This window comes from Megalopta genalis, chromosome 2, assembly GCF_051020955.1.
Source record: "Megalopta genalis isolate 19385.01 chromosome 2, iyMegGena1_principal, whole genome shotgun sequence".
Taxonomy (NCBI): Eukaryota; Metazoa; Arthropoda; class Insecta; order Hymenoptera; family Halictidae; genus Megalopta; species Megalopta genalis.
Genome location: NC_135014.1, coordinates 35695325 through 35715786, shown reverse-complemented (window position 1 = coordinate 35715786; position 20462 = coordinate 35695325). Strand labels below are relative to the sequence as shown.

General features: G+C 41.1%; 1 protein-coding gene across 8 annotated transcripts in view; it reads right to left on the bottom strand.

Moving 5' to 3' along the window:
• SK (small conductance calcium-activated potassium channel) overlaps positions 1–20462 on the bottom strand; it is a 391518-nt gene that overhangs the window by 60260 nt on the left and 310796 nt on the right. For all 8 annotated transcript variants that reach the window (XM_076519251.1, XM_076519250.1, XM_033478719.2 and 5 more), the window contains one exon: positions 5605–5700. In XM_076519251.1, coding sequence (XP_076375366.1) covers positions 5605–5700 — 96 coding nt within the window. The remainder of the gene's footprint in view (positions 1–5604; positions 5701–20462) is intronic.

The following is a 20462-nucleotide window of genomic DNA, read 5'->3' as shown; positions in this document are numbered from 1 at the left end:
AAAATTCAGCGTGTTCGAATACGTTGCAGTAAAAAAGGGATATCATCCTTTTGCAAACTCTTCTTCGAAAATGATGTTAAAAATGGGAATAAATAGTGAGGTGAATAAATACAAGATAAGAGCAAGTACAAAATAAAGATAAATACAAAATAAGGGAATAAATACCAAATAAGAGAATAAATTCAAAATAGGGGAATAAATACGAAATTAGAGAATGAATATCAAATAAGAGAATAAATTCAAAATGAGAGAATAAATACGAAATAAAACAGAATAAATATAAAATAATGCAGATTATACGCCTTACGTTCGAGACGTTCTTCGTTCCTTGTTCTTCTCGCAGACATTTCGACACACCGATCGTGTCCACGGTAAATGTACCGTTTAATGTTTACGGCGACGCGCGATGTTTCCAAGGAAAATGCATCAAATTGACGCGCAGAGCGGATGAGAGTTAAATCGCGTGCTGCTTCACCGTTTCGCGGTTTCTGTGCGAACTTGAACGGGTAACACGAGCACTCGTGATCATGATACGCTAGCGTGCCGCCGATCTTGATGGGATATACTGCACTTTTTTCCCTACATCGTACGCTCCACGTTCTATGTAAGTATCACGATAGCATGGGGGGGGAAAAAAAGTTCCGTACAGACCGGCAGCATTCTCTGCATCATCGCGTTAAATGCGTGTCGAATTAAAGCAAACAGTGGTCGGTGATTACTGGAGCTGCGGATCTTTCGCATTTGCGACAAAAACAAGTAGCTTTAATGCGAAACGGCGTAAAAATTAAAAATATTGAATAGCGTCAGCATACAACGACCGTGCGACTAAAATGATTAAAAAGAGGAATGCGACGTTTCAGCCGCTGCTGCAGAAAATTTGTACTTCGCATGAAGATCCGCCGTGTAGCGATCAGTGTACTTCGATGCACGCAATTTTCACGTAAATAATAGCATTTCTTCTCCATTAATTTCAATCAAACGAGACTCGTCGATATTATAAAATTCTTGTAATTCTGTTGAATACCTCAGATAAACAATCAACTTCTTCGTAGAACACGTGTTATCGAGGAACGATGTACAAAACGGTATAAAATGCCTTCGCGAGATTCTATCGCAAAGATCGTGTTTTCAATTAGAAAATTGTTGCGGCGGTATTGCGGACTTTTCGAATTCTCTAAGAGCAAGCTTTATCCGATTCGCAGCAGCGGGCGCATTGTATCGCTTTAATCGAGCATTGTCCGGGCCGCACTTTTATTTGATCTATTCCAGCCGAACGTTTCCATTGAGCATCGTTTAGATGGAAGAGCGTTGGCGTAACTTTCATCGCGAGCAATTTGTAAACAAGAATAGCGGCTCGCCGGCAAAAGAATGCTATTCCCATTCCGACATTCATTCGATCCGTGCCCGCGTAAAATACACATTTTCGAAATTGCGTTTCCCGATTCGAACGTATCGAGTGGATCCGACGCGCGCGTTACGCGCCCTTTCGAACGCTTCACAGCGGTCCCAATCGAAGCATCAGCTGTTCACGACAATTCTAGGAATGTTTCAAGACGCGGAAACCGCTTTATACAGGTCGTTGAGTTCGTCTTGACGTCAGCTATAACATTATTAAGTGCAAATATATAGTGACAGTTAAAAAGCCAGGGCGAATCCAATTTTTTTAATTTTTAAATTTTATAATTCAAACTTTTTAATCTTTTATTTAAAAAGAGACATTTTCTCGATCTTTTATATTGAAGTTTGTAGAAGACTGAGTACCAATTAATTTTGATTCGGAACATGTTTTCGTCGAAGCACCGGGTGTGACTGAAAAATTGCGATAACATGTGAATAATAAATGACATTTGCCAATTCTTTCTTCTGCCGATAGTTGCACCTGAAATCAGGACGAATTCAACGACCTGTATAAAGCGGTCTTTAGGTCTTCAAACATTACTCGAATCGTCGTGAACAGTTTAATATACACGAACGATGTTTCTTATTGAGAAAATTTAAATAATTCCCTTCCGCGCGATATAAAATCGCTGTTTACACGCTTCGCACGCGAGATTGTCAAATATTTCGCTGTACAACACTAAGATGCAGGTCGGTAGCTTGCATAAAAGGATATTACTTTGTATTTTCAAGGAGACGTCCTCCTCTTTATTGCATATTTTTCTTTAGTGCACCGCATATTTCAGAAATTTTCAATTTAATGTCTATTGCGTCGACGGTTTTCATCGGGATGCAACTCCAATAAGTAAATAATACATCAGAATGCATTTTATCGGATTTCGTAATACATCCTGAATCTTTAATGACCGTCGCAAAATTTTAACATCCGGGCACCCATAAAATTGAAACATCGCTAAGTTATAACCACGAGGGGTTGTCTGTCTTTGAAGTCCTGCAGCTCCGCGTAAAAAAATCGTAAAATATCCTCCCTGCGCTCGTCTTAGAGGGTGAAGTCTCCTCTTTCGAGCCCTCGATGTTAATTTTAACAAAGGCTCTTTTTTTCATTATATAACGAAGGGTGAAACCGAAGCAGGTACTCTCATTCGCAATTCGTAAATTCGAACGATTCTTTCCAATTCGATTCTACATACCGAGTCTGGACAATTTTTTTTCATGATCCGCTTAGCTTGAACTCGCGAAGGGAAGTCTCCGTTTTACGATGATCACTCGAAAGTCTGTCTGCGATTTTCCTACACCGTTTTATCGAGCTTCGAACGAACGCTACTTTCTACTGTAATAATTATGACTAAAATTGAAATAACTCGAACAATAATAAAGTTTTCGAGTTGAAATTTTTATTGCAGTTCGTGTACACGATTGTAGAACCGAATTGGGAATGGATTTTTCAATCCGATTTTTTCTCCACACAAACAAAAATTTGATTATTATCAAAAAGAGAATTAGTTGGTAAAATAATTTACACGTAATTCGAATCGGCGTAGAAAACGCCATCGATATGCATATCTCCAAAATTATATCTGGAAAATTACTGGTGGTTGACTCACGCCTGAATGCACTCCCTTAATCCTGGACGGGGCGCGTCAGTTAAAGTTACATAAAGCGGCGCGTGGGGTGCTCGACACCCCACTCAAACTGAGTGGAATCCAAGCCATAAAGTAACTGTTAGTGAACCGTCTTAATTAAAAGCTAATGCAGCTGTCGACAGCTAGGTAACACACCGCTTAATATTTCGCTAAAGAATAACGAAACCTCGGTTGTAAAACAAATGGCTGGGGCGTCGATCGTTCCGGTTTCATCCAACATCGGATGTCCGAGCATTGGCGATGTCTAAAAAATTCGCGGCTCGACCTGAAACATACCGGCATCCGAAACAAGTAGTTTCCGCTGCGATAATTAATTCCGCGTCGCGTTACCCCCGGCCGATCGCCACAATGCAGCTCATTTCCTTTTGTTTCACGCGGCGGGCCAAACAATTCGGCCGACATTACTTCGTCCGTTACTTCATTGTCCGACGACTGTATCGTCTCGTTCCAGGCCTTCGGGCACGATAACTTTACGTTCGTTCCCGCGATTAAACCGGCCAGGAATGGCCGCGTGTTTCGGCAATTGGTTGCCGCGTGTGCCGGCCCGCTATCGGTGGCCGGGGCTTTAAACGCGCGACCATAAACGCCGGCTCGCAGCCATTCCGAGGAGAACATGCACGGCTCTTCGATGCACTCGCCGACCATTATTAGCACGCGAATCGACGGGGACTCTGCGGATAATAATATTAATTGGCGTCGCGCCGCTTCGCTCGACAATTTTTCGACGGCCCCGTAAAATTTCGCCCGCCAGCAATCGAAAATCGGACTGCGTTTTGCGTCCGATCTTATCGCCGTACGGTGGACCGTATGGACATGTAATAATTCCGGAATAATGACAGGTTCATCTTGGTGGGTTCTCGTTCATTTTTGTAATTTAAATCGATTTTTTTTCGAAGTCCTGCAGCGATAGAAAAAACTATGCGATCGGATTTGAAATCAGCGGGTCAAAGTCTACGGGAGCAGATGTGTAACGAGTCGTAAAAAGATTCGATTGAACGTGGTATTGGATAAGTAACAATTTTGTTGGAATATTTCTAGTTTGATACAAATATTCTGACGTGTCGATTCATTTCTTCGCAGCGCGACCTCTTAGTTAAATCTGTACTTTACCTCCAGATAAATATTTTGTAAAATATTCTTACGCACTATAAAATGCCAGCAGCACTACATCCGAGCACGGTTGATTGAGGTAGTTCGATGTATTTATAGTGGCGTGGCAGAAGCATCGATCACGCGCGAACGCGAACTATAAAAATATTTTCGACTCGTGGTGAAACGGTTCGAACGTTACCGATGTTCTGCACTCAAATAAGAAAATATTTCACAAATTGATTTTTCATCGAAGCGCGACGCGAATACAAAATTTTGCTGATACTTCGAAAGCGAGAACGAAAATCTCGTCGACATGAGAAAAATTTGTCTGCTCGACGAGAGCCCGGAATTTTCGAATCAAATTTGTCGAGGACGGAGTTGGCGATAATTTATCGTCACTTGTGGGACATCATGATCTCGTTGCTCGGTATTAAAACATCCCTCAAACTCGACTCGCAATCAGGAAAAGCGAAAGAACCTCAAATTCCATTATCAAGTTCTCTATCCGCCATTGAAATTGAAAGCCGACCAGAAGGGGGTGTCCTCGATAATCGGCCCTTTCATCGATCCTCGGGCGTCAGCCGTTGAATCTTCACTCGCTTACGGCCCGAGCGAATTATCACTTGGCGATCGTTCATTATTCACCCGGTCCCCGGCTTAATACCACTTTTGTGCCGGCGGAATTTCACGGTCATTAATCAGATGCAAAAGTGCGAGTGGATCGGTTCAAGTAACCGTTCGAATCGCGCGGATAATTAATTTCGTATCAATTACACGATTAATCATCGTTAGATCATTATTAAGGCTCGGTGGGACTAGAAAGGAGCACTGTCGCAGGCAGCGTTCACAGGAAAATAAGTTACGCAAGGAGTGAGATAAGCGACGCATGCTCCGGGAGTCCCGTACAGTGGCGTGGCGCGCCACATTTTAATTTCGAACTCGAATTTTGAATCGACGCCGTTCGATATATTTTTAACGAAGCCGAGAAGAACGATCGGAATTGTTGCAGGTGAGAATGAGAGAGAGAGGGAGAGAAATATTATATTTTAGGGGAAAATAATTGCTCCTTCGACACGATCCGCGGCCAGTTCCTTGATGCTTCTATTATTCAGTGGCTGGGGGAGGCTAATTAAAATCGATAGTCGTAGGTAATTAGTTCGTCGGCGAGCAGCTGCCGCGAATTTTACAACCTGTACAAAGTTGGGCCAAAGTTTCGCCTCTCTATTTCGTGATACATATGTTGCTAAATTACGGATTCTATCCATTTAGGTATGACAAAGAACGAATAGATTAAATAAAAAACGAAAAAGCCATTCGAAGAATTTGAGGATATTTTTACGCTCTTTTCAACTTGTCACGATTGTTGAAACAGAAAAGATACTTTCCGTCGCGAAATTAGTTTAGTAAAATGTTTACACATGCAGATCACAAGGCCGCCTACGGCGGTCTGTTGGATTATTTTTATACGCACCTGAACTTCTAAGGCATGGTAAGCAAGTATGAGGCCAATCAGTATCACAGTAGACACAGTGATCAGGGTTTTCAATGCTGTCGAGTAAAACGAGGCCTGCAACAGAAAACATCGTCCAACGTGAACATCTCGGCTCTGCGATGATACATGCATATTGTCCTTATGCTACCGTCACTTAAATTTACATCGTCCCTGCCACAACAGGTAAACAGACATGGTAGTCCCGAGTTTTACCAACCTCTCTTAAACCGGACGAATTTATGGTCGATGGCAAGAATAAAAGAAAATGTCAGATAAAAGTTTTGCATATTATTTCCTGTACTTCAATTGTTCATTTTGTACATATTTAGAAAATTTGTTTCCGTATAAAATAACAACAAATGAAACGTGTAGGATACTTGTATAAAATGTTTTAAAGTACGAATTCTTAAAAAAGGTAAGTGATAAGCCCGTCGAATAGGTTTGATTAGCTTCCGAAAAAAAGTATGTAGGACAGAATTCTTATTCGAATGAATTTTTATTCGAATGAATTCTTATTCGAATAAATTTTGATCCCGGTACATTTTTATTCAGTCCAATATTAATTTGACAACGTCGAATAAAATTGTATTCGTTGGTCTTCGCCTTCTATCCGTCATTCGAATAAAATGCTGTTCAACTCTGGTTCAAACGAAACGCTAATAAACTTAAATGTGTTCCTTGCTTTAAATGGCACAGATTACATTATAATTGCATAAAATCCTCTGTCCAGTTATTAGCATGCCCCAAAAAGCACAATTGCGAGAACTTTCGAATCTTTTCCAAGAGCCACACTTCCCTCGTTTAAAGCGCGCTCGTTGACGCTCCGCCTTCGGTCATATCGTCGCTGAAGAATTTAAAAGTGATTAAAGCCGGCGTTTCCAATTGAGTCGACGACCGGCGCGAAAATTTCTTCGGCAACTTCCACCCACGGCCCCGGTTCATTAAGCGTGCCGGAGTAACTGCTGCCGAGAGTTTTCTCGCGCGTCGCCTAATTGCGTGCCTCTCGACGATCGCGTAGATTAGATCCAATGAAATATTCAACCGTCCGTGTCGACTTACTTATTGCCTGCCGGCTCGTAAAAGTCGAACGCCGCGATTTCGTCGGCGCCGTTAACCAGCGCCGATCGTAAATTCTCCCATGGTTTAACGATCCGATCGTTGGCCAGTTTTTGGGAATTTTTTGAACGAAAAATACCGGCTGTAAAGATATCGCTCGCGCTCGGCACAGCTATTTAATCACAATCGGAGAAGGTGGTACAAATTTTGTTCGAGGAATAAGATCTATCGTCCTCGAAATTTTTGGTGAAAGAAAATTCGCGGAATGTGTAAGCAAGCTTTTGGAAATTCGTTGAAAGGAAGACACTGAATCGGTAGAAAAATTCTGTACTTGGTTTCGTAATATTTAACAGAATGTACTCAAATTGTGTCAAGCAGTAATAATAATAGTTTCCTTCAAAATTATAGTCATACTATAAAATAGTATGAACTATATTTGAATTTCTCAGAACTGTTTTAAAATGCACCACGAACGATTGCAATAAATTCCAGAATCATGAGTGGTAATATCTGTCATGATACCCCAGTGTGGCCTAATTTTCTCTTCCATAAACCTATAACAACTGTTTGTAATACTGTAGAACCTTGATTAACCGAACTGGATTTTCCTCGATATTTACTATTTATATTTTTGATTATTCCAAGTAATAGCGATGAAACTGTAGAAGAATCTCGATCAAACCTCGACCTAACATCTTATCCTACTGTATTAATAATTAATCGAAAATAAAAAGAATTTAACCATGAATTTTGAATTCGGATAATCGAAGTTCTACTGTATCATATATTCCGTCCTGAAAAAGAGTGGTAACCTATCGATGTAATCTTTAAATCATATTGTAAACGCTACTGTAAATTCAATCTGCAAATTATCTCCATTGGAGGTAAAAATAGTGTTAAAATAAATCAAAAGGAATCATAATACACCCAATAAAATCTGAAGGGATCACTATAGCGGAAAAGCAATAACGGTCATAAAACGGTCAAACTGACCAAATACTTCTGGAAATGTTTCCAAGCCGTCGAGCCATGAATGAAATTGGAAAAAGGCAACCTGATTTTATAAACTGTCAAACTAGGAAGGCCCCTAAAAAGGGAGTCGCTGCCGGGGGAAAGTAAACTTCCACGTCGCCCTTCCCGTTCTCCTAAATCCACGTACGTGCGACGAATGTTGCGGAAAAGAAACTTGGAAACGTACCCTCCTGGATTTACGAGAGAAACTTTTTTTTCCTTCGCGTTGCTCACCCTCGCCGAGGATTTTCATACTATTTTTTCGGCAACCCGAAATTACTGTTTCTCGCGTTCCTTGGGAACTATGGATCCTGCCATTTTCGAGAGAAATCCTGAACCGGTGGCTTTCGACCTTCCCTCCTTTCGAGAAGTTCAGACTCCGTGCGATATTGCCTTGCCACGGTTTTGTGGTTACAGGGCAAGTGTGTCAATTACTGCCCATTTTATAGGTCTTGAGAAGTTCGAGTTATGTTTCGGTCATTTATTTATCTATTTATTTATACTCGATTGGACGGGCTTTAAAGCTCTATTGTACAATATAAATAGATAAGGACATAACAATAAAATAGAAAAAATATCGTTCACAATAAAATGTTTTTTAACTTAGATTAGGTTACAATCGGCTCTCAAAGCCACCAACGTAACTTAATCTAAGTTAACACTGTATTACAAATAGAAAAGTAGAAAAAGTGTAACGTACATAATAAGTATATATATTTGATTTTTTTATTGTACTCCTGCGGTGTCCCAAAATTATGGCATGAAATGGAAAATTAGGGGCTCCTGAGGTCATTTGAAGTAACTTTTTCCTTAGCGAAGATGCAATTCGCGGCTTTGTTTACGAGTTATTAACGAAAAACACTGACCAATGAGAAGCGAGCTCGCCTAACGTTAAGCGACCCAGCCAATCAGCGGAACTGGACACCCACCGCTCGTTGACTCGGCTGCCATGCGCTAGCTGAGCTCGCCTCTCATTGGTCACTGTTTTTCGTTAATAACTCGGAAACGAAGCCGCGGATTGCAATTTCGTTAAGGAAAAAGTTACTTCAAATGATCTCAGGAATAATATTTTTCTTTTTATTTCTTCTTCTGTAACTGAAAGGATTTCTTTCTCGTATACATAAATAAATAAATAATAATAATTATTATTAAATTCAGTTGGGATCTTGAAAATCGCAGCGTACCATTGCAAAGTTCCAATAATACTGGCGCAATGTTTATCACTTCTCTGCGATGCAGCGTAAATGAAATTATTTTCGGTTCGAATGGCAATAGGTTCTCCATACTTTTATTTCCTCTTTTGATTGCTGATCGAGCCAGTATCCCCTAAGGTATTGTCACTCAGAGAATTGCGAAAGTTTCCGGTGTTTTCCGAGCCGGGGACGGGCTCCGCCGGGCAGCGGTTCAGATTATGCAAGTCTATTAAACGCGAGATTGAATCCGCGAGTCCGTTTACGGTTATTCATTCGGGTTTTATTCGGGATCGATCGATAGATACGACGTTCGATCCCGAAGGCGGTTTCATTGCGTTCGATGCCTTTAAAGCCAGCCTCTACGCGACCTGGAACTGCTAACAGTATAATCCTCGTGGAGGACGGCCGGCATAAAATGGGTTATCAAATTCGGTGCTCGTCGAGCATGACTTCTCCTGGAGAATAAACAAGTTACGGCCGCCGTTTGCGTCCGCCGCGCTGAACGGCCAACGAAATCGATGGTCTATTTAGTTAAGAACCGTTCGCGATCGATAATCCGCCTGTCCGATCAGATTATGCTATTATTTATTCGAATTCCGCACGAGAATTAGCTGTTCGTTATCTCGAATTAAACGTGAACGACACGGATAAAGGTCGTAGATTGTCCGCGGCATGCGAACCGCCGGAGGAAACAGTCGATTCTCGAAATATGTACAATAAATAACGTTCGCATAACTTCTCGGCGTAATTTCTACGACGGAAGGATCCGAGAAAAACCGACTGCTGCTCGGATAGAGGGCCGAAATTAATGTTTCTCCGTTCGCGATCTCGAGTATGATACATCGGGGAGCTCGTTACCATAACCGCTCCTCGTTAGAGTATTCCCGTTCATTTTTCTACTTTTTTCGGCGGCCACTTGCTCGACGTCGCTTCTTCCCGGACTCCGACGTCCTCGATTTAATTGCAGAGAGAATACTCGACGCAGAGTGCTTCGAGTGACTCGAGGGCCCTTCGCCGCGGACCCAACAGTGCCTCGGCCTTCTCCTCTCGGAAATTTTCAGTGACCTTGAATTCTTATCGGCCGACGCGATTGTAAACGGGGACAGTTCCTTTATGGCGGATGGCTCCGTCGAATCGAACGGAATTAAACGCACGCTGTTCCTTCCGGTTAATTATGCCGTGCGCGAGGAAGTACGCGGAAAGTTAAGAACTAAGGCGAGCAGACACTGTTCCGATTTAATCGGACTGCGAGCGAGTGCTGCGCGCCCCGTGGCCAGATTTCGGTTTCGCGGTGGCGAACCTGCGGTACCTATAACAGCAGGCAGTCAGTTAATTAGTTACACTAAGAGGAATATAAATTAGCCGCAGAGGGACACGGCTCGCAACGTTCTGGCCCGACCTTTCCGTTAAATGACAGGACCGCGTCTCGCAGCGACGTTTCGGCGACCATGCGTTAACCGCAATGGCCCCTGAATCCATCAAAGTCCCCGAAACACTCCAATGATATTTCGATATTCAACAGATGGATTGAATTTCTATATAAATACTAAATAATAGTAAATAACAAGTATATAATAATAAGTAATAACAAATCATAAAATAATATTAATAAATAACAAATAATAACGAGTAATTAAATAATATTAATAAATAACAAATAAATAACAACAAAATAATAATAAATAATAATATCTTCTTGAATTATTTGTCTACGAATCGAGAAACTCTCACGTTATACTGGAGATTTTCTATTCACGAAAGTGTCAATTCAAATAACAAATAATAACGAATAATTAAATAATATTAATAAATAAGAAATAAATAATAATATCTTCTTGAATTATTTGTCTACGAATCGAGAAGCTCTCACGTTATACTGGAGATTTTCTATTCACGAAAGTGTCAATTCCACTCAATTTCCCATTAATCCGATTTCCACCCGATTTCCGAAGAATTTGTCGGTTCGATCCGACGGATGATGTTGATCGATGCGTCATTAGTCCGCAGATGACGATGATAAGACTTGCGTGGTCGTCTCGCGTGAACAACGCCGCGGAAAACCAATCGTCGAGGCAGGCTTGTAATTTTGGACGACGACCAGCGATGAATGCTCTTTCTCCCTCTTTCTCTCTCTCTCTTTCTCTCTCTCCTTCTCTCTCTTTCTCTCTCTCGTTGCTTCTGTCAATAATACCAGTAGAACTTAATCCTGAGCGGACGCGCGGCCAAATCCGCAGCGTTGCACTTTTCTTGAGTGGTCTCGCGAGCTCCGTGAAAGGGGATTATTGATTACGAATGAAATGGAACCGGAGGCACGACGGCTTTGTTGCTCGATAATTTGTTTCGGCGTATCAGCAAGCATTGTTGACGACCGGCAATCCATTTTCCCGCGGATCGGTGCAATCCTTCGGCGGGCTCGAAAATTTCCTCGTCCGCGTCTAACTCTCTCTCGCCCTCCCACTCTTTGATCAGAGATTTTCGAGAAATTACGGGAGAAGACTATGATTCGGCCGAGAAAATGGAAACCATTCTTCATTCGCGCAGAAATTGCTATTAGGTTGTTTCCCGTGAAAATTGATAATACCGGAGGAGCTCGGTACCTATTAGTTCGCTGCGAAAATCATTGAATTCTTGCGCTTTGTGCTTCGCAGACAATTCTTTTAATAAATCTTGTTGCCTGCAATCGTCAAGTGAGAGGCGATTTTCTGTATTGCTTCGAGCGGGATAACTAGACGGCGAATCTTTATGCAAAATAAGGATTGTTCTGCATAAAATTCTGTATAAAATTATTTATTTAGATATTTTGCAAAATATTATATACTATGAAAAGTATGGAAAAGTCTTACAACAAATTTTAGGATTAATGATTCCATCGTTTTTAAAGAACAGAAATCATGTAGAAATCTCTTTTTATCGTTTCAAGTTATTTTCTTTCTTTTTATCGTTTCAAATTTTATCTCTTTTTATTGTTTCAAATTACACCTAGCAATTGTTGTCATAAATGCATAATATCCGCTGTCTGTTAATGACGTGTTCGCGGAAAGTAATATTATCTCGAATTAGAAAAGCGGATAACGAGTGACAATCAATTTCAGCGGAGCAATTTAGATTATTGCTGCGAAATTGTTAATACGCGATCTACGCGGAGCTTTCGACGAAAGGAAAGAGATGAGAACGCTCTGAATTTCGAAGTATACTTATGGTGGCCCGACTCAGGCGAGCTTACTCTACTGTGGCTTGTTACAAAAGTTCGTAGACATATTGTGGTCTGACTTTGGCGAGCTTATCCTACTGTAGCTCGTTAGAAAGGATTGTAGAATATAATTACTTTCTAGTATTACATAGCTGTATCCTCCGCACACAAAATATCACAGAGGAAATTTCTAGATTACCATCATGATCACAATGAATTATGACATTATTGCTGCATGTCTGACAGACGTAGCTGTCAGCATTCAAGCCGCGTCCTTTAGCATATGTTGCCTTTCTGCCCGTTTCACCGACTGTGTGCTACGGCGACAGGGTCAGAACTGCAACGTTTGCATCGAAAATTAATCTTTTTATTGCGGTGACATTTTTGAACGTACAAATTATTCTTTTATTTGTCGGTCGTGTCAACTAACGTGGGAACGGGTTCGCGCACGGCTCTTTTGTCTCGTCGCCGTGCAAATAATTCGAAAAATGCGTTCAACTATGAAAGAAGAATTTGTTCATTCTTCCCGAAACCGTTTGCGTAAAATTAACTCGCGAATGTGTCGCACAAGCGTGCGCGTACACTGGCCGCCAAAAGCAGGAGGTCGAGCTCGGCGATTAATCAACGGGATTAATATTATTTTCCGACGATGCGCTAGAATTTATAGCGTCATTAGTCACGCGGATCATTTGCGTTGCATTTTCATAAATAAATCGCATTAATCTCTCGCCCAGCAATATTTTCGCCTCCGGCCAATGGCGGCCGCGCCGGTCCCGCAACTTTTTGCCGACGGTGTACCCGCATCCGACGAATTTATCGACTCGATTTTCTGGGAAACGAAGGCCGGCATCAAAAAATTTCCCTCCGCGTTCTCGATTCATTCCCGGCGAATGAACGTTCTACTGTGTTATCGCTCTTCGTCTATTCAACGTGCCCCGGCCATTCAATAATCGGCGGTTATTCAATAAACTAGCCGATTGAAAAACACGACGATGTAATTATGCTTCTTCGTGGAATACACTTCGTACTCGATTTCCCGTCAAAGCGGGTCCACCATTTTGTCCTTTATTCTCCGCGCATCGTGAACATTGGTCCTCGACGCTTTTCATTTCAGACGAACGAAAATTCTTTCGAGCCGAAATGTTCGACAGACCTGGTGGTCTCAGATTTTCTCGGACGTAAATTCAAATCTCGAGGCACGAAATGGTCGCTGTTCAGCAAAATTCGCTGTTATAGAATTTAGCAGAGTTGGCAAAAAGTAACGTGATTAATAATTAACGATCACAACTCGTTAGTCGTTATAACATATTTATAATAATTCTGTCGATAATAATATGAATGATGATTAACGATTATAACTCGTTAGTTATTATAAATTATTAGAAGTTAAGTGCAATAACTGTCGAGTTATAATCAGTTCACTGTTTGTCCGACTCTGGAATTTAGTTAATTTCAATTTGTACTTATACTGTTATTTAACACATTCCGTGCCACGTGTACCATCGATGGTATACGCTTACATGTTTACTTAGTGAACTGAACAAATTGTTTACAAGAAATTTAGAACCGAAGAATCAATTTCCACCGCAAGAATGGGCGTTGATAAGTTTTTGTTACGTTGTTATGTGTACGAGAATTAATAATTGCACGTAATACATCAAGTTTTAGTAAAATATCAAAGTGTGAAGATTCGAGTAAAAAAAGCTCGGCACGGAACGTGTTAACAGGTATTTCGATTAATTCTATAAATAAAAATGAATAGATAGGACATAAAATAGTGAACAGATTAAAAGAGACTAAGATTGCCGATACATTAATTCCAACATATTAAAATCATTTAAAAGAGAGAAACCGTTGCACTTGGCTCTCCTACGTTTTCGAATTGATGCAGAGAATTTTCGTTTTGCATAAAGATCCGCAGACTAGATGCGAGAAAACAATCTCCCTAATCCATTGCGCAAAAAGCGCAAGTGAAATAGAAACCTACTCCTCGTTTTCTGCAAACGATGGTTTTAATCCTGCAGAAATAATTCGAGGTCTGTGTTTGCAACGATTCCTCCGATCGTACACAGACTTCCGTTTCGGTCGCAGCTGAGGCAACAAAAGAGGACGTTACGGAGACGCTGGGATATATTTGACGAGCCCGAACGATTCTTTCGGGAACAATTACGGGTCCGAATCGCGGCCATAAAACGGAAGTCGACGAAACTGCGATCCCGGCCCGCGAATTTACGGCCGTTATTGTATGAAACCTAAATCAATCCTAAGTCTACGTGTCCGGCCGATAATGCGTCCGAACGACGCCGATACGATTCAACCCCTCGCCCGAATCGATTCACCCTCCTGCTCTGATACATCCTCCTACCCCATAGCAGATACGCTCGCGGATTACGCGCTTCCGCCTAGAAATGCGAGCTCTGCGCCCGAGACAATGTATTCGTCAGGGCATTGCGAGAAGATCAACAAATTTTCTCGAAGGCGATTCTTACGGTCGTTATTAAATTCGTATTTTTATACAAACAGTTAAGGGAATGCGGTAATGCTTCTCCATTTAAAACTCAGTTAATTGAACATGGATTGATGTCGATTAATTTGGATATTTTCGTGCATGCATAGAAAGCTGCCGTCCACCGGCAGAGTGCAACAGAAATTTTCCAGTGTTTTTTAGTTGTATGAACTGAGAGAGATTTTTTTTTTCGATGGAATTTCGATGCAGTTACGAGAGTTCGTAAATTCCGAAAATTTTCAAGCGGAACGAGAATGCAACGCTAGACAATTTCTGAATAAAATGAGAAGAATGTTTCATATTGTTTTCATTTCAATGGAATTATTATTATTTTATTATCATTACTATTATTATTATTATTAGTTGTAGTAGTATTGGCAGTAGTAGAGTACAAACGCTAGATAATTCCTGAATAAAATAAGAATGTTTCGTATTATTTTCATTTTCATTTCTATTATTATTTTGTTATCATTACTATTATTATTAGTAGTAGTAGTATTATTAGTAGTAGTAGTACAAATGCTAGACAATTCCTGAATAAAATGAGATTGTTTCGCATTGCTTTCATTTTTATTTCTATTATTATTTTATTATCATTACTATTATTATTATTAGTAGTAGTAGTAGTAGCTGTAATAATATTATTGATGGTAGTATTAGTACTATTATCATTATTATTATTACTAGTATTATTGTTTCTATTATATCAAATATTTGTAGAAAATGGAATTTGACCCGTTAATTCCAAATAAATAAAAGAACGAATGATTATCGATTGAAGCTTGATCGGTGCGCTATTGCACAGCTAACACAGCACCGTGTTAGCACAAAAGGAAAGGATTAATCTGTTTCGTAGCTTCGTGTTTGGCCAGCAAGTTAAACGATCCGTTCAGCAGCTGCACTAAATGCCGATACGAAAGAATAAATTTCTAGTAAACGAACAGCTGTATGGTTCGGGCCGAGGCGAGGCACTAGCCTGATTTATGCGGTCGTGTTCCCAAGCCGGCACGGAATTAAATGATCGGAACGGTATACAACCAGTTCGTGCCTTGTTTATCTATGCTGCCAGCCGTTTGTCCTCCGCGGGTTTTTGCGTCCGACGTTTTCCCGCGTTCCGCGCTCCGCCGTCGATCAATTATTATTTTCGCCCTGCTACGGATTGTTTGTTATCGACACCGGGACCGAGAGTCCGGTCCCCGCGATTGGGCTTGTCCGGTGCTCGCACGGTCCGCGCTGCTGCTGCTCCCAGAACGAAATTGCCGGGATATTAGTTCAGTTGTTTTGAAGCGATCAGCGGCCGCGCGATTAATTGTTCGGAGCTGCTGACTACACGCGCCGGGAAATGCGAGTTTTAATAACAACCCGGTAATGGATATTCCGTTGGCGACCGGTCGCGATTCCAGCTACCGTTCATCCGCGCCGTCGTTCTCAACTCTCATCGGCAGATTTATCGTGCAGGGGCCGGTCCCGTTACGGTCCCAGCTGCTTTGTTGTTAATCACTTCGAAAATGAAACGGCAAATCGCTTCAACGTTTTATTGCTTCGTCGAGCTTTCGAAATTCATTTCTGCGGCGCTGCAATCGGGCGTGTCGTCCTTCCGGTATCGTGGCGATAATGAGATGGAATATTCGTTCGCTGCCGGTTAGACTGTGCGAGATGTTTACGTAGCTACAGAGAATACCGATAGATAATACTCTAACTTGAGGGAGACAAACAGACTTCGATTAGGGACATACGAAAAATAAAATACTACGAGCGAACGCGGATACTTTTGGATAAAAATTGACCGACTTTGACCGGCAATAGCTTCGCCACAAATCATCGTAAGACGACGATCGGTTTTTTAAATTAAAGCTTGAAACCTGTACTTTAAGATTCTGTTTCTCGATTTTAAGTTCGACACACCCTCACCACTGTAACCATTTAAATGTGAGGCCATGTTTGTCCTGTCGGTGGTACATTACAAAAATGCAAGGGTTAGATTGAAGTGTTGTAACTTTGCGAAAAAAGATCGTAGCCGCGTTTCTTTTTCTTTTAAATTAAAGGGGAGAAATCAAGCTATATTATAGTGTAAACGGAATCTCCGAAAAAAAATTTTCAAAGCCCGTGCGTTTTGTAGAACTTAGCAATTTATGGAGAGAGTACATCGAGCTTAAAATCGAGAAGCAGAATGTTAAAGTAGAGCTTTTCAGCTTTAATGTGAAAAAAGCCATCATCCTGCGATAATTTTTCATCGAGTTATCGTCAGTCAAAGTCGACACGTTTGACCGTATTTCCGGATAGCGTAGCTCCGTGAGCAATGTAACGGGTGTCGATTGTATACTCCACTAAAAATCAAGAACCAAAGTGATCCGTTACATGCTATTAACAAATGGACTTCTTAATTTCTAGAAAAATCGAAACTACCACCGTGCTATCGGCCGAAAACTGTCGCCTCTAGCTATAACGCGCATAATTTTCACCAATGTCCGGATAATTATGAACGATACTGGACGTGTGTATCGACGACCCGTCACGTTCCTCTCTAGCCCGTTCATTCATTCATTCCGAGGTGTTCCCGCTACAAATTGGTCGCCTAATTATTCGATTTCCGTTCGGCGCATCGAACGAAATCAAATAAGTGGCCGTTAAATCGCGCTACGCGAACGAATATCGAGCGCGCAATGATATTTTAAGGCAGTTCTCCGGGTGTAATCGTGTGTCGACGTTGTTTCGAAAATTACCGGCGATCGGCTTAAACAGGATAATTCTGTTTAATAGGGATCCGTGGAAACGTGGCCACCATATTTCGGAGTAACTTCAACTCGCGCAAAATTCGGATCAATTCCGCACTGCGAAGTTAATTCTGCTCGGTTCGCATAAGCTCCGAAAATATTTGTCTCGTGTCGTCAGATAACGGTACTTTAGCAGTTTTAATTGGCCTCGTTTTGTTAATACCAATCCTACCAAGCGTTAAAAGTGATTGAAATGTTTTTTCTTTTATTATAATAGCAAGATTGAATTTATTCAGATTTCGTAATAGAAAAATTTCGATCTCTGTGTTCGGAACGATCGACATTTTTATTCGTCGTAGAAACTTCCAAACTTATTAATTTATTTCATTGATTCATTTCATTAATTCATTTCATTAATTTATTTATTTTATTCGCATGAAAAATCCTTTAGCACAGAAAGAAAGTAATATGTAAGAAAAACCAAAATAATAATTATACAGAAGAAAATATGATCGTTCATAAAAATTAGTAAAAGCAATTATCGTAATTACATTTAATAATTATTGTATTTAGAAGTTTAATGCTATTAAATATCGAATGTTTTCGCACACCGTTTAAAATGGAATAACCTTTTTATGATTAAGTTATGTCATGTTAGAGATGTTGGTGGAATTAGTTTACCAGACAATGGCTAAACAATTTTCGAATAAAATTAGTTGACATAACAAAAAAGATTTTACAAATTATGTTCTTTTCTTAACTTTCTTATCTGAATCTATAACGGAAATTTGAAACTGCATCTTATAGATCTCGGTAACTAGATGAACGAAACCGTTCGGAACAAGCGAATCCAATTCTATCTCTCGTCGCATGATCCCCGTAATTTCTGATCGAATTAACCGTAGTTCCCGGGATAATTCTAAACAGGAGAACGTCTCACAGCATGGCGGCCAATTTCCCGTCAACGGCCAGACAACGACGACGACGTCGAGGGCGCGTCGCGGCCGTTCGAATCTGCCGCCGTTGCATCGGGCCGCATCGCGTTGCATCGCGTCGCTGCACCGGAAACTTTCCTAATTCCGCGTCGCTTGGTGCTCGGGCAATGTTACACGGTCTGTTTACAACGGGACCCCGTCGAGTGCAGCCGAGCGGATTCCTGATTAAAGTCTCGAGTGTCCTTAACACGCTACACCGAGAAAAGTTCTGCACACATTTCGTCCCGTCCAGATATCGATTTCGCGGCTAGACACCGCCATTGTTCCCGGCATTCTTATCAAAGAAATCGACGTGCCGCCGAGTCCGGATCAAGGCGAAAGCTACCCTGTCACGCCGCTAAGGAACGCAGGAATACGGTCGCCGAAATAATCATAGGTTCATCGGATTTTTCCGATGTAACAACCTGTTTTATGTAACGTGTCTGTATTTCGTTATTAGCCGGCGATTCGTTGCAATGCACTTAGTGAAACACGGAATTATTTCAATAATATTGGTCATTTTTATTAGTATGGTTATTATATCAACGAATGTTTCTATTATTGATATAATAATCATACTAATAAAAATTACCTATATTATTGAAATTTTGTACGAGATAAATATAATAGGTGGAGTTAATATTTTTGTAAATGTATTCGCAACATTATCGTAAATGCGATCAGAAATTAATCAATTATGAAGAAAACTTAATAGTTTGTTCTTATTAATATTTAGACCTTCATTGTTCTTTATTGTCGGTCTTTCATCGTATGACCTCGCATATCTTTTGCAGCACACAGTAGGGAAAAGTTGATAAAAATCGAAGAACTTTTGATAGAAATGAGATAAAGCGATGATACATTTTCATTACGTTAAAGTTGAAATCTCCAGAATAAGAGAAAAATAGAGAGAACGTGTAGTATGAATATTTTCAAACATTGAAAATATACGTCAAGCTTGAAATGCTCCGACAAAGTCGTGATTTATCCAGTACCACGTACAGTCCTATCTTTTATCTCGCGTTATTTTCTACGGAAAATTGTTGCATCTCTTGGAAAATTGTGGCCCTCCGATTCAGACGCTCGGAGATTTTTTTTAGTAATTTTTCTTCGCATCAGGAATTGCGATACACGGAGGAACATCGACGATTTTCGTACCTTTTACTTTTCATACGAAGACAGTTGTTCCATCGACGAAGAGTGGTTTTCCCATTGACTGGGATTATACGATCAATGAGATCGGGTAAATTACCCCGATGCACGCATCGGAGAGTCAACGTTGTAGAAACCCAGATAGGATGATCGAGTACGGTGGATAAGAAATTCCGCTGGAGGGTGGGACAGACTGATAAGAATCGGGGGGCGATAGGTCTGCGAAATTAGCCTAAACCGTGGCGCCAGTTATGCAAAGATCAACAAAGCTGGCTGGCGTGCCAGCTGGTATAAATAAATGCATTCGGGTCCGCGAGCTTCAAGACTCACAACGTTTCTATGGCGACCGTATGATCCGGCTTTGCGCATGTCGTGTTCGACCGAGGGAACCCGTGCAGTTCGGTTACGCCCTTGGAAATTAGTGGAATACATCTGGTCATTGTTTGTTCAACGAGAGACGGAGTGAACGAGAGAGAAACGGGGAGAGCGAGTGATACACAGAGAGGGAGGGAGAAAGAGAGAGAGGGAAAGACACAGGGGGAGAAAGAGAGATAGATAGATAGATATAGTGATTGAGTGAGAGACAGGAAAGACAGACAGAGAGAGAGAGAGAGAGAGAGACAGAAAAGGAGAGAGAAAGGAGAGATCACTCCGGACGGGGTGAAGATGAGTTTCGATTGTCTGACGCGTCGAGATCCGACCGCTATCAGGACCTCCGATTGTTCCGGGTTCCTTGGGAAAACGACCCGACCTACTGCTTTTGCATTCCGACTTGATAAACGACGCTGCATTCGGCGGCCAGGCGATGCGTTCTGCATATTACGATTTGCCATTCGTGCTTCCCCGCGACCGCGATACATTTCTACGTTTTTCTGCTCTCATTAACCTTTTGTGGTCCAAAGCATCGGCTCCGATTTGTTTGAAAAGTGAACACGATATTATAGAATTCGATCACGTTCCCATATTTAACACCATATTCGAGCATATTTTATTCGAACAACGAGTAAAAAGTTCGACGAATTTATTCCATGTATCGTCCGA